Source organism: Carya illinoinensis, chromosome 6 (genome assembly GCF_018687715.1).
Source record: "Carya illinoinensis cultivar Pawnee chromosome 6, C.illinoinensisPawnee_v1, whole genome shotgun sequence".
NCBI lineage: Eukaryota > Viridiplantae > Streptophyta > Magnoliopsida > Fagales > Juglandaceae > Carya > Carya illinoinensis.
In genome coordinates, this window is record NC_056757.1 from 6228311 (window position 1) to 6243045 (window position 14735).

The window sequence follows — 14735 nt, forward strand, 5'->3', positions numbered from 1 at the left end:
TTATAAATCATTTCGATGAATACCTACTAATTAGAAAATAAAATAAAATCTCTCAATTTAAACACTTTAAATCTAATATTCTAATTTCTTTTTAATAAAAAGATAAAATCAAGTAAAATATTAATAGATCACATGAGCCATGATATATTAGAAGTGAAAAATAATAAAATGATAGAATAAATCTTTGTAAATAATGTTTATAAGTTATAAGTTGTCACGTGAACTCTTTTTACAAACTTTTTTTTTTATCATATTATTGTAGCTTTTGTCATTTTCCAAATCATAAATAACTCAATTTCTACTTATCAATCCCTTTGTATAATAGAAAAATAAATGAATTTGTAAATGAAGAACTAACTTTATAACTCTTTTTTAGCACTCAACTCTTTCTAGTATTCAGCTATTCATAATTTTTTAATCATTATCCTTTTATCATTCTCTATTGGTATTAAATAAATAAGAAATTATTTTTTATTTTTTACTTTTACTGTCAATTATTTTATATCAGGCCTAGAGATGATAAGAAAAAAAATAATAGTTAAAATGATTATGAATAATATTCTTATTTTTATTCTCAAGTACAAAATCTGTGCTGGAATAAGAATCTGGAAGGAGGGGGACCAAAATGGCAAAACAATACTCGTAACTTGTAAGGACTAGTACATATATGGACCTTTTTCCAGCAATGACTTCACAGTTCAGGCCTGGGAAAACAAGGACCCATCATGAAAATTATACAACCAGTTTGCCCATTTACAAACACCCCGGGCTCACATAACACTTGCACTGGTTTTCAAGCTATATTACACTAACTAGATAGACCCCACTATCAACACCATCATACAGGAAACTAGGAATTTCAACATTCCCCCATAAGAGAACCATGGGGAAGGCCCTGATCTTTGTGGACTGGCATTTGGTTGGGAAGGTCTTGGGGCACTTGCTGTAGTAGGATTAAGTACACCAAGTGGAATTGTTGGTGATGGAAATGATGGAGCTGGAGGTCTACCCACTGCAGCAGGAGGTGAGCTGCTAGAGCAAGAAGGGATTGGAGAAGTAGTTGTGTCGTTCTCTTGCATCTTTGTTGGCAGCAGAACACCATCAATGCCATGGCACCGGATTGAAGACCCCTCCGTGCAAATATTGGGGCTAATGATCTTCACATTGTTGATGGAGAAGTTTCTCCTGCCATTGTTGATGATTCTGAGCATGTAACCTGGGAATGAACTAGGTATGATAGAGCCTGTTGGGATACGCTCTAAGTACTCGAAAAACAAGGGAGATGGGATGGAATGGTGGAGCAAGAACTCAAAGACATTGCCTTGTGGCATCACAGTCCTTGATAGCATCCTGTCATTAGGCATCAAGAAAGTAACATTCTCTTGAATTTTTCTGCCCAGAGAAGCCATGTTGATGAGTGTGACAAAGGTGAAGTAGTTGGCTCTTTGCATCTCTTCAATGGCACCGACAAGGTCTAGGTTTTGGTTACCTGGAGGAGTTGGAGTTTCCGTGGGAGAGGCTGGGGAGACAAGTACTCCAAGAAGAACTGCCAATTTCATAAAGGCTGCCATGAGGTCTTTTCTGGGTGATTGCTGATGAAATATCTATCAATTTCATTTCGTAGTCTTATTATTAAGGGGTACAGGTGAGGTTAGCTATTCATCCAGAAATAAAGAAAAGGGGTTAGCTTGGACATGCAACTTTGCTTCCTTAACAACTGATTTTCACACATCCTGCATGCATAGGAGTATTTTATGGGCAAGATTTACCTATTAGGTGTTATTGTTGATGTTAGTAACTAGTCCATTTTGTATGATACTATGTTAGGCTTGAAGATTTCCGGTCCAATGTTCTTTGATTGAAGTTGAACATCAGGGATGGGTTCAGTGTGATCTTTCATTGATTTTCTTCCCTACTTTTCTCGCCAACCCAATTCCAAAAACTTTATACAATTATCTTATTGTGCCATGTAGAAATTCTAGCCTGTCTGCATCCCCCATGTTCAATGGCTTGCCAAATGGGCTGTTGATTAGCAATGAGTGGGGAATATCCCTATTGAACATTTGCCAATACAGATCCATTCAGAGGTTCAAAAATTAATTTAAATCAAAACTTTTATCAATTGATTTGTATTGGCTAGGAAAACATGAGTTCCCACTTATGAGAGTTGTAACGACACAGCTCAATAATTCTAAGATCGAGATATTACAGTGACTATGGAAACATATTTTAGATTCACAAGTTCCAATGTCACATAATTTTTACCATTTTCAACTTGTATGCATAGTACCATTTTAAAAAAATATAGCCATAGATGTACAATGTATCAATTTTAATTTTTGACAACTTGAGGTGTGAAATATAAAACATATAATAATTTATGGGTGATATCTTTATTTAACTCATAAAAGGACAATCACTTGTAACTATCCCTAAATCAAAGTAATCTATCCTTCAACTGCTTCGCACGTTCTATACCCTATTCCATTTTTGATGTGCTTTCATGTAAGTATTTAGGATTAAATATAAAAATCGGTTTCTGTGGTGTACTTCAAAGTCTAATTGGACCTTATGGTTTTTAATTTAGAAGAAAAGCAAAGTTTGAACATTGTAGAAGTTGTGAAGAGAAATACTTTAGCTACAGATGAATTTCATAAAAGAAAACTTACAGATTGATATAGATTGATGCATTACGTCAAATTGTGAAACTACTTTCCTATTAAATAAATATAATGTATCATATAAAATTACTAAGTTATTTTCGCAAGATTTTTTTGTAAATATAATACTTTTCAAGAAGAATAGTGATAATAAGGTGGTTAGTATTTTGATTTTACAGACGATTTTATATAAAGAATTACTCAAAGAATCTCATTTTCTCAACAAATTCCTCTTCTTCTTTTTTTTTTTTGGTTACATTTATTATCAACAATTCCTAATTTCTAATGCACTCTCAATATTTTTGAGTTTTTTGATGATACTAACTAATTCGAAAAAATGTTTTAAGAATTACTCCCAAGAGTTGTCATGTAGTATTAGGGAAGTCCTTAAGTCATTTCCTCAAAGAATGATTAGTTTAGATTGCAAATTCATCCACTATCGAAAATAAAAGAAAGTTATAACCTAAGACTGTCTACAATGATATTCACAATGAAAATCGATTTTTAGATATTATTAAAAATGCCATTATTTCTTTTTACATGAGATGGTGAATGAATACTAAAGAATATGCAAGAAAAGTGAATAAAATAATATGTCAAACACGAGTGGGGAAGATGAAATATTTAGCTAGCATCTAAGAATTTTTGTTTTAATGTACCTTGACACTACTTACATCACTTCCATACATTAAGTAGATTTGTGAATGTACATTGAATAAATTGTGATTATCATTGCTTAAGAAGCTAAACCACATTCATCAACCTCATCTAATCTAAATGTTTCCAAGCAATAAATGGAAGTTTACGAAACTTACATTCTAAGGGGCATTTCATCAAATGTGATGTGTGCAAATCAGAAAACTACTATTTTCCATTCCATAAAATTCAATCTAACCTAGGAAAAATTGTACTACTTAATTAGAATCAGTCGACACGAATGAGATAGAACCAAAATACAAATCCAAAAATATGGAACAAGCATAAATATAACCCAATGTGAGTGCCGCATAAATGGAAAACCATGGGAAGAGGAACTGTAATCCACCAAAAATGGGTCCAACACACCAGTAACTACTGCAATTAAATCATTGAAATACAAACCAAGCTGAAATGAAAAACAACTTAACGTAAATGCAATGAAAAAAGAGAACTTAAATCCAGCACAAGTCTTGGATTCAAGAAGGATGTTGAAACCAAAAATGATGAAAGGTGGGCCTTGGGAGTCGACTGAGCATTGTCTATAACTCTCTAGCAACCGAGTATTTTTCTCTCATCTTTGAAGAAAAACTCAATTGCCTTTGTATGCACACAGACCAAAAGCATCCCAAAAATGGAAGACTTCCGCTTGTCTCTTCAGCTGCTGTGTAACCGAGCCTTACTTTTCTACTAGCAGTTATTGTATGTCCAAAAATGGCAATAAGCGTGGTCTACTGCAGCAAGATGAAACTGCAACGTTTTAGGTGAGTTTGGCTTGGAGAAATCGAATGCTTGGAAAGTAAATTTCCATGCGACTGCATTGTCTTGGCCTAGAGTGAATCGGTGTAAGGGAAGGAAATTTCCGTGATGCTGAATCTGTCTTGGTCCGTGGATCGGCATGGATTATGCCACTCATGGCCCCTGCATGTATGCTAATGAATTATACAACAAATGGATCTCATGAATTTCATGTAATAAATTATAGATAAAAAGTCATAAAACTAGACTGTTATTAATTGAGTTAAAGTTGATTTATCAAGGTCCAATTTACTCAATTACTAGTAAAAAAAATGAGATTGACTCAAGTTGAAGTATAAAATAATCAGAATATTATACTTCAATAAGATACATATAATTATCATATGATTAAAACTCAATTATAAGGTTGTCTGGTAAGTGATGTAGTCTTCTACTATTCACTATTATTTATATATTATTCACTAATTTTTACTATTATTTATAGACTATCTGAGATCCAAACGTAACCTAAATAATCAAAAGTAAATAGGAAAACACAACTATCCTTAAATATTTTCTTATTACTTTATTATTATTCACAAATAATTTACTATTATTTATAAACTATTGAAAATTAATACTTGTAGTCATGAATATGTAAGTACCATGTAATTATTTAAAAAATAAAAATAAATACAGAACTTACATGAAAAGAAAATTAATTTTTTAATAATAGACCTAACTCTTTTTTAAGCAATTATATGATACTTATACATTTCACGACTGTATGTAGTATATTAATATTATTCTAAACTATTTATTATTATTTTATTATTATTTATAAATTATTTACTATTGTTATTATTATTATTATTTGTAATTCTATTACTATTTAGATGATACGATACTTGAATAATGATAACCTACCAATTAAATAACAACTTGTATACAACAATGTAATACAGTAATATTTTTTTAAATTTTATTTTGATTTGATGTGATTCAATCCAATAAAATATATTATTTTATTTAAATTGTCTATAAGCTGTGAATATGTTGTTCGCTATCGCTACTCATGATGCTTTTGCCATCCAAACTGCCACGCTCACACTTACCAGTTTTCATGCGTACGGTTGCCGAAAAGAGAACTGGTAACACTTGGGGAATCCAGCCTGCGCGTACCAAGGTTTTGGGGAGGAAAGAAGTAGCAATAGGTCGTCAATGGCAGGGTCCACCGGCGGCACAGGTTCATCGAATCCCTCTCCGGCTCCACCTCCTCCTAAAATCCTGTTAGCAAAGCCCGGTCTCGTCACTGGCGGACCAGTTGCCGGTAAGTTCGGACGTGGAGGTTCTGCCGATGATGAAGCGGCGTCGCTTCGGTCCCGCCTTCCTCCAATCGGCTCCCTCAACCTCCTCTCTGATTCCTGGGACTTCCATATCGATCGCTTTCTCCCTGTACTCTCTCTCTCTCTCTCTACCTGCATATTTTTTTTTGTCAGTCCCTTTCTACCTATATGTGTGTGTGGGCGCGCACGCATAATAAATCCCGGATCTCTCACTCTTTAGCGTTATTGGTAATTAAGCCATGTGGAATTATTTTGTGGCCCAGTAAAGTTGTTAAAAATCTTGAAAAAGAAACCCTAAAAGTGTGAAATTTCATGTTTAATTTGTTTTCTTCCATTTTTCTGAGTAATTAAACAAGATATAAGTTTTGAAATTTTATGTTCTGGTCTTCTAATTCTTAGAACAAGTAAAGATTAGCTCAATTGAGTCGAAGGGGTTGGTTTTGCTCAGTTTGAGGTGGAACAACTCTCAAAATGATAATATATCTGTTTTGTTTTTTCAGTTTGTGTCAATACTAACCATGAACGAGTTTGTGTCAATCTCGCAGTTTCTAACCGAGAATACAGATTTTACAGTGGTGGGGGTGATTGGTCCAACCGGGGTGGGCAAGTCTACGATTATGAATGAGCTCTATGGGTTTGATGCAAGCTCCCCTGGTGAGTAATGTTTGTTTTTTTCTTGACAATTTTCTTGTTTATTTTCCTTTAAGAGTTTCCGATTGAAAGCTACTCGATGTGCTCGGAGAGAGAGAGAGAGAGAGTTTCTAACTGCCAAATCATTTGACAGCTGACCAGGTTTATGATTGTCCTTGTGATTGCAAATTTCATCTTCTCTCGGTACATTCACTTATGTGGATAGATGCTGCATAAAATCTTCCATGCATGACAACTTATTTCCTCGGGTGACAAGCATGATACTTCCTCTCTCAGGAAAGCAATGGACAAGAAAAATGTTATTAAAATGGAATATAAATGATCGAAGTATTCTCCCTATAGCGTCACTGAGTGTTTTTCAATGAAGTTACGGAAAGGAATAAAATTATTTTTTGACAAATAAAATAAAATTTATTAAACCAAGTAATTAGGTGCAGCCCAAGTATACAGGAAGTAAGAACACCTAATTACAATCAAGGATCTAAAAAAACCAAGCAATGAAATTTTTTATTTGGCAAATACATCACTGTCTTTTTATTGGTGTCTTTTAAGGTACAAAAACAAAAATGGAATTTCATCTTTTAATGTATGGGAAGAAGGATTCTCGACTTCTTTTTCTAGACAAGGGAACAGTGTCCCAACATTCCCTTTCCATTCCATTCCCCCAATACATTCAATCCAAAGTTGATTGTTAGTTTCTTCCCATTTTCCTCTTGTATATTGAGAATCAAAAGACTCTGGAGTTCTAGTTTATGATGAGGAATGAAGACCAAGTGCAGCCCTGTGTTTCAGTGAGCAAGCACATACTGAAAGCTAGAATCAAAACCATACTTTGTTAAGGCTGTGCCTGATCACTACTTAATAGAAAAGGAGCCATTAATTTATACTGGATTGTAGGGAGGACGTGACTCCTTAAGTTTTTGTGTTACTGCAGAGTTGTGTCATTACCCTGCCTATGGTTCTGGTTTGACTATTTTGTTGAAAAATGCTGTAATACATGTCCATTTTGTCTAGGAAAATATCTTCTTTTAGGCTTCATTCTTCTGGTAGAGTAACTGTTCAGTATCAATTCAGCTGCTATATTTTTCCTTCATATCTGGATAATAAATTTAAATTTTCATTCATCTGTAGCATAAAATTTGAGTATTTCTACATTCACAAAGGAATTACACAAAAACAATCACATAAACTGATGTGGCTTAATCTGATTCATTAGATCTACTTTATAATAAAATTAACTTTATAATCTGATGAACTACATTAAGTCACGTCAGTTTGTGGGATTACTTTTGTGTAATCCCTTTGTGGCTAGAGTATTTCCCATAAAATTTTACTTAATATGTGCAATATCACTGTGTTTGATGTTGCCTTTTGAGTTCAATTCTTCCCTTTTAGTTTAAATTGAGGTACGCCGATATAAGATAACCATTGTGCACTGGCTTTCAGGAATGCTACCACCATTCGCAACACAGTCAGAAGATATTAGAGCAATGGCAAAGCATTGTACTATGGGCATTGAACCAAGAATTTCTGCTGAACGTATTATCCTTCTTGACACCCAGGTTCAATGCTGATATTGTTGTTTTTGCCCGACCATTTTTTTTTGTTTGTTGCATACAATACATTAAATATTATGTATACTTATATATAAAAAATAATAATATTTGTCTACTTAGTTATTAATGTTCAATGATAAGTTATTTCCTATCTTATAATTCTCTGTGTTATATGTTGAATCTTACAAATGAAGTCACAAGATAGTCAAAGATCTTCCATAGTTGAAGCAGATTTTTTTTTTGATAGGTAATCAAGATGTTTTATTCATAGAAGTCAATATTGTACCAGGCTTTTGCCTATTCTTTGATTAATACAATATATTTACTTATAAAAAAAAAGTTTTATTCATAGAAGTAGGTGAAGCCCAAGTACACAGGGAGTATATATGAGAATAACCTAATTAGAGTTTACAATTGAAAGTAGAAGATCATGTTTAGCCCATTACAAATAATAGCCCCCACCCATAAGAACAAAAGAAACGAAAAAGTTGGGTGGAGGAACTAAAGAAAGCTTTCTATAATTAACTAAAATAAGCTTGATAGCACCAAATGATTTACAATTTGAGGACGAGAAAAAAAAATTTGTGCTATTAAGCATATGATGTTGACAGGCAATTTCTAGCTTTTCTTTTATAATCTTCTTGACCTAAGAATTGAGGAACTGGGGACTACCAATTAACTTGATCCTAATTTATTTTTTCACATTTGTATCTTTTGGGAATGTAGGGGTTGGTTGTGGTGCAGACTCGTGTTTTGTTCTTGACAAGTTTACTTTTATAGCTCACTGTCCTTTGCATTTGAAGTGGCATGAATGTTATCATAACTGTTTCTCCCTTTTCCTCTCTCAGTGGTATTTAAGTCGGTAGTCATGGTATTAACAACTGTATCAATAGGGATGTAAGAAAAAACTGAAAAACTGACCGAACCGATTTTGGTTCCCAGGAACAGAAACCGATTGAAAACTGGTTCGGTCCCAGTTTTTATGATTTGGTAACTGAATTGGACCGAACTGAACCGAAATTAATATATTTTAAATTTTTTATATTATACATATTATAATTATAAAATAGTAATGTTAGCTACAAGCTCCAAATAGAAAAGCCCTTCATAGGCCCTTTGTAAAAAAGTGGGTCTCACTAAAAAAAGAATGGGGTCCACTTTTTTACACTTTTTCAAGGCAGGGTCCACTTCTTTATAGAGGGCCTACTCAGGGCTTTTCTATTTGGAGCTTGTACCTAGCATTTCACATTATAAAATTAATATAATATGAAATTTTAATCTTAGCATTTATTCTTCCTTGTTATAAACTTACACCTAAACATGAATATTAATATTAAGTTATTAATATGTTTCTATTTATCTTGTGGCGGTTTGGGCCTACGAAATTTGAGAACCTTTAACAAGGCACTCCTTGTGAAATGGTTTTGGCGTTTTCATCTCGAGGGAGACGCTCTTTGGAAAAATATTTTAGAAATCAAATATGGGAGTGTATGAGGAGGTTGGTGCTAAAATGAAGTCAGAGGGGACTATGGCGTGGGAGGTTGGAAATATATCCGGAAGGGTTGGGATGATTTTCTCGACAACTGCAGGCTCGAGGTGGGAAGAGACACGCGGACAAAATTTTGGCATGATTGTTGGTGCGGAGACGTGAACTTGAAAAACGCTTTCCCCTCTCTTTATATGATCGCGTTGGATCAAGGTTCTTCAGTGGCTGATAATATGTGCTATAATTCTGATTCCATTACTTGGTCTGTGAGTTTCACTAGAACTGTACAGGATTGGGAGATGGGGGGACATTACTGAGTTCTATAGAGTGCTATATTTGCTGAAGTTAAGGGCAGGAAGGGAGGACAAACTTCTTTGCATTGGCACTGGGAACAAGAAATTTTCAGTTCGTTCACACCATAAAGCCTTGTCGACCCATTTCTCCAATGCTTTCCCTTGGAAGAGCATTTGGAGGGCAATGTTCCCCTCAAAGTCGCTTTTTTTGGTTGGGTGGCCTCCCATGGTAAAATCTTAACAATCGACACACTAAGAAAGCGTGGATTTTACATGATAGATTGGTGCTACATGTGCAAACGTAATGGCGAATCAGCGGATCACCTTCTCCTTCATTGCGAAGTAGTTAAGGCTTTATGGGATGCAATCTTCTCTAGGCTTAACATTGCATGGGTCATACCCAAGAGGGTGATAGACCTATTGTCTTGTTGGCAAAGGATTAGGGGCAATTGCCAGATTGCTGTTATATGGAAGATAATACCTTTATGCCTAATATGGTGCACATGGAACGAAAAAAATGGCCACTGTTTTGAGGATAGGGAATGCTCCCTGGACAGCTTTAGGGACTTTTTCTTTCATACTTTGTTGCTTTGGGCCCATTCTATTGCATGGAATGGAACGGGTCTTAATGATTTGTATGCTACTATCCGTAGCACTTAGCTTTGTAAATAGGCTTTTTCTTGTATACTCCCTGTGTACTCGGGCTTTGCCTATTTACGAGGATCAATAAAACTTCTTTTACCTATCAAAAAAAAAATAATAATAATAAAAATATGTTTCTATTTAACATATTAAGTTACATACTTACATATATAAATTGATATAAGTATAAAATATATATTATATGTTTTTTGCAAGTACATTTTTTTAAGCTAAGTAGTTGGTAAGCAGTTATTTCGTAAATTATTTTTTTATACTTTGGAGTTGGACCTTTTACTTTGGTGGTTGCATTTGCAATCATTTGAGTGTATTTGTTTTGTTAGATTTTCTTTATGTTGGTTAATTGTTTTTTATATGCATGTTTTTGGCTTTTAGCCTTTAGGAATATTGTTATGTGAATTTTTTAATAGGTTTTTTTAGGCATTATGAAATGTGTGTTTTAATTAAAGTAATTAGTGTATTTTGGCTAATTATTTTTAGCATTTATATGGTTAATTGGTTACATGCATGGTGTTGTGAGTTGAAAATAATGTTTTGGGTTATATCAGATTTGGACTAAAAAAATTATTCATTTTCAGTCGGTTTCAGTTCTCAGAATTCCAAAATGACTTAAGACTGGTTCGGTTCCAAAATATGTTCAAAACCAGACCGGACCGGGCCGAACCGAACCGATTTTACAACCCTATGTATCAATAACATGCTTGATATTATATTGAAGGATCTGAATTCCCTTTTTTTCCTGTTGCTTCCTTTAAAAATTTCCAAGTTTTCTTTTTACTACTGTACATAATGGAGTATTTATGTTGCCTCTGTATTGAATTATGATGTATTCTACTTGCCTTGCAGCCTGTATTTAGTCCTTCTGTTTTAGCTGAGATTATGAGACCTGATGGCTCATCCACAATATCAGTTCTAAGTGGTGAGTCTCTGTCTGCTGAATTGGCTCATGAACTTATGAATATTCAGGTAAATTTGAAGTCTTAGAAGTGGGTTTATTAATTACACCGGTTGCTTAGGGTCCATTAAATTTCTGAAGATGTTTTTGTATTTCCTTATTTTTGCTTTTTTCATGGAATTATCTATACTATGGTGGTATTAAGCACATGTTGACCAAGTGTTGAAATTCTAATGATCTTGTCCTTTTCTGCCATGCTGCAAGGAATTCTTCTAGCTTGGCGTTCTAGTAGCATCCATATGTCACATTTTGCTTGTGGTATCAGAGGGAGCTCATGATAACATGTGGAGATTGATATCAACAGTAAGGACTCTCATCTTAGTCATTACTTAGTATATTATATATACATATAGATAGCTCAGTTCAAGTATGCTATAGCCGTTGCTTGTTTGAATGGCAAATTTAATGAACTGTTATTTTTAAATATCATTTGCTTAGACCATCTGTTTAGATATGATGTTTCAGATTTCTATTCCTTACATGTTTGAACGTGGTTCCTGCATTGAAATATGGCTCTTAAGCGTATCTGATCTTCATTCATAACTTGCGCCTCCAAACTCACTATTTTTGCTCTGTTTTTTACATGTATGTTCTTGATCGAGTGCTTATTGTTTCTCCATTTGTAATTGTTAATGTTGCTCCTTTCTTGAAGAATAGTGCACCATGAATTACCCTTTCACAGCCTATGAACATACTGCTTTGTTACACCAATAGTTTGGCAATTCCAGTTACAACTGACGAAGTTATTTGTAGAATTGCAAAGATCCACAGAACATACAATCTGCCCCTTTTTCTTGTATGATATCTATCTTACCTAGCTTCCATCTGAAGTTTAAATCTACTGGTATCAGGGTTGCATAACAACTAACAAAACTGATTATCACATGGAAACTAAAAACTTGGATTGAAGTAAAGGTTACCGAGCATCGTGAGTTTCTTAGTTTCATTAAGGATGTAGGGGTCTTACCAAATAGCATGGCTAAATTCATATTTCTTGTGTTGGTCTTAGCTTTTGGATCTGCATTAATTGCTTTTTGTTGCTTTTGTGGGAATTGCTCTTTCTATTTTTTTCTTCTGCCACAATTTTTCCCCCGTGATCTTTTACATCAAGTCTTTATGCAGGTTGACTTGTTGAAACATGGCATACCTGACCCATCTTCAATATTCCCTTCTCATACCCAGAGCTCAAATTTGGGGCCTGAAAAGGAAAACAAAGATAAAATTACTAAAAGTGAGGAGTATATGGCTGTTCCAATTTTTGTCCATACAAAGTGAGTGATCTTTTCTCAACACAAAATAAATGGAGAAAATACTTATTTTATGATAACATGTGAAGTTAGAGGAAATATTTGAAGATATGACAGCACAGAAACGATTGATTATACTCTCTTTGTATCTGTTTTTGCTTGTTTCTATATAATGCCATTTTTCTCTATAACTATCTAAAAATTAGTAAATGAAACTATTTGCAGTTCATTAATAGTTTTGCTATCTTATATTATTTTAAAATTCTTCTATACAGAAGGTTAGAGCAATAGAAGTAACTAATCTATTTGGGTGCACTTTCCCTGTTTGCAGATTTCACGATGAAGATTTCAGTCCACGTAATTTTTTCCAAATGAGGAAGTCCATTTCACACTATTTCAGCACGTCTTCATTCAAAAGAGACAAAACTGGAGGCATAACCAAAGATCAACCACTTTCATCTGTGGCTTCTGGTATTCAGCATAATGATCCTGATTCCCTGTGGCCGGATTTGTTTGTTATTCCACGTAAGAAGAAGGATGATTCCCCAAGAGATCAATATGAAAGTTACATTTCCGCGCTATGGAAATTGAGGGACCAGGTCTGTCTGTCTGCCTGTCTCTCGCGTGTGCACAAAAAGAAAGAAAGACACCTATAAAGCCCTAATATGAATACAGATACATATTCAATATGATATTTCGATTCTAGAAACTTAAAAAGTTAACCAATCTATATATTATATTTACCCAGAAAAAAGATCTATATACTATATAATTTTCAAATCATGGAGCTTTGTTCTTGTGATTATATTATTATTAGATGAAAATTAAGTAACCAATTAAGTAAAAAATAATTTATAATCTTATTAATTTAAGTCTTAAATTAGTAGTCCTTGAGTTTTCAAAATGCATTCATTTATGGTTTTATCAACCTTTCTTTTCAACTATAACTAGAAGATTCAATAATGCTATCGAATGGTATTGAATTTTAAAAGAAATTAAAGGGAAAAAGGAACTTTGGAAAGAGTATATAATAGATACATGACTAGCCTTCCTTGCTTAATGATATTGTAGGGAAAAAAAATGGTTCACAAAAATTGGCTTGGGTTCTTTTGTTTGTGTTTGTGTTTTTGTTTTGTTATGTATTTTGTGGTAGATGAATAAAATGTATCTAAACCATTTTACATATCTTTAAAAAATCTTAAACATATCTAAGGACATTTTGAGAGAAAAAAAATTAGACAATTACATATTATTTTTAACTAAATATCTTAAAACTATTCCTGCATGGCAACAAATTAAATTATAACAGACTGCATATATTGGTAATTTCAAGCTTAGAAAGATATCTAACAAACACCAAAAGGCATAACATGTGTACAAATGGTCAAACTGATTTGGAATGTCCATTCTATAGACCACCAAATACACCTGTGTCAAAACCAATTTTGTGTTAATGGCTACAGTATCTGATACTGATGTGAATACTGTGTGTCAGATATGGGTAAGGCCGCAGTTTTGAACTATGTATATATGTGTGCGCGCTTCCAGACACACACAAGGATGTGATTGCTGCATTCATCGTGTCTTCAAATTTTCATCTATTTCTGAAACATGAAATATAGGAGAACTGAAATTGAAGTAATTTTCTTATACAGGTTATATCCATGAATGGCCCTTCTTTTGCAAGGACTGTATCTGAACGTGATTGGTTGAAGAATTCTGCTAAGATTTGGGAACTTGTGAAAAACTCCCCAATAATTGCAGAGTACAGCAGAACACTTCAAAGTTCGGGTCTATTTAGGAGGTAATCAGCCTGTAGTCTTTTTCTACGCCTTTGCTCAAATCAAACAATGGGCGGTTTTTATCCTTTGTTTTTTTGGCTCAATATAGCTCATTTTAACGATTTTATTATAACAGAAAAGTGAATTTTACCCTCCCTAATCCTCTCTTAACATGATGTTTAAGCCATAGTCTTTACTAATTGTCTAATTGTTTCAAAAAAGAAAAATGATATTTGCAGTGTTGAGTATGTAAGCGCCGTGCAATCATTTTAAAAAAATAAATAAATAAATAATGAGACATATATGAAAAGAAAATTAATTTTTTAACAATAAATTTGATATTGTTTTTTCAAATTGGCTGTACTACGATTGCACATTTCATGACTGTGTATAATGTTATTCAAATTGACAATTTTTTGTTATAAACTTGCAAGATGTTGGGAATTTGAAGTGAAGTGTATTTTGTTTTGTTTCCTTTCATTTACCTGCGTGGTGCTCTGTTTCCTTTTCAACTCTTGTCGATCACACGCTTGGCTATTGGAGATGATTTTGTCGATACAAAAGGGAAAATAAAAACAGCTTTACCAGAATTAATAAATGAAAATCTCATTTGTAACTAGAGTTATCACAAATATGCCTCTTATGGAAAAGATTGATCACGATACG

At 33.6% G+C, this 14735-nt stretch overlaps 2 protein-coding genes across 2 annotated transcripts; one reads left to right on the forward strand and one right to left on the reverse strand.

Annotated features, from left to right (window-relative positions):
• Window positions 1-544: 544 nt before the first annotated feature.
• Window positions 545-1633, reverse strand: LOC122314139 (FAS1 domain-containing protein SELMODRAFT_448915-like). The gene has a single exon (XM_043129555.1). It carries the CDS (start codon window positions 1569-1571, stop codon window positions 813-815), a length of 759 nt encoding a protein of 252 aa, XP_042985489.1. The 5' UTR covers window positions 1572-1633; the 3' UTR covers window positions 545-812.
• Window positions 1634-5161: 3528 nt separating this feature from the next.
• Window positions 5162-14229, forward strand: LOC122314044 (protein SMG9-like). Its single transcript, XM_043129425.1, has 8 exons — window positions 5162-5549; window positions 5986-6094; window positions 7538-7653; window positions 10933-11052; window positions 11258-11344; window positions 12164-12312; window positions 12620-12887; window positions 13944-14229. Exons 1-8 carry the CDS (start codon window positions 5316-5318, stop codon window positions 14094-14096), a joined length of 1236 nt encoding a protein of 411 aa, XP_042985359.1. The 5' UTR covers window positions 5162-5315; the 3' UTR covers window positions 14097-14229.
• Window positions 14230-14735: the final 506 nt, after the last annotated feature.

What these genes read in the sequence shown, in the direction of transcription:
- LOC122314139 (XM_043129555.1), bottom strand. Translation starts at nt 1,571, where the DNA reads ATGGCAGCCTTTATGAAATTGGCAGTTCTTCTTGGAGTACTTGTCTCC.
- LOC122314044 (XM_043129425.1), top strand. Translation starts at nt 5,316, where the DNA reads ATGGCAGGGTCCACCGGCGGCACAGGTTCATCGAATCCCTCTCCGGCT. An exon ending in GTTTGATGCAAGCTCCCCTG is followed by an intron (nt 6,095 to 7,537) that starts GTGAGTAATGTT and finishes ACTGGCTTTCAG; the next exon opens with GAATGCTACCACCATTCGCA. An exon ending in TTATCCTTCTTGACACCCAG is followed by an intron (nt 7,654 to 10,932) that starts GTTCAATGCTGA and finishes CTTGCCTTGCAG; the next exon opens with CCTGTATTTAGTCCTTCTGT.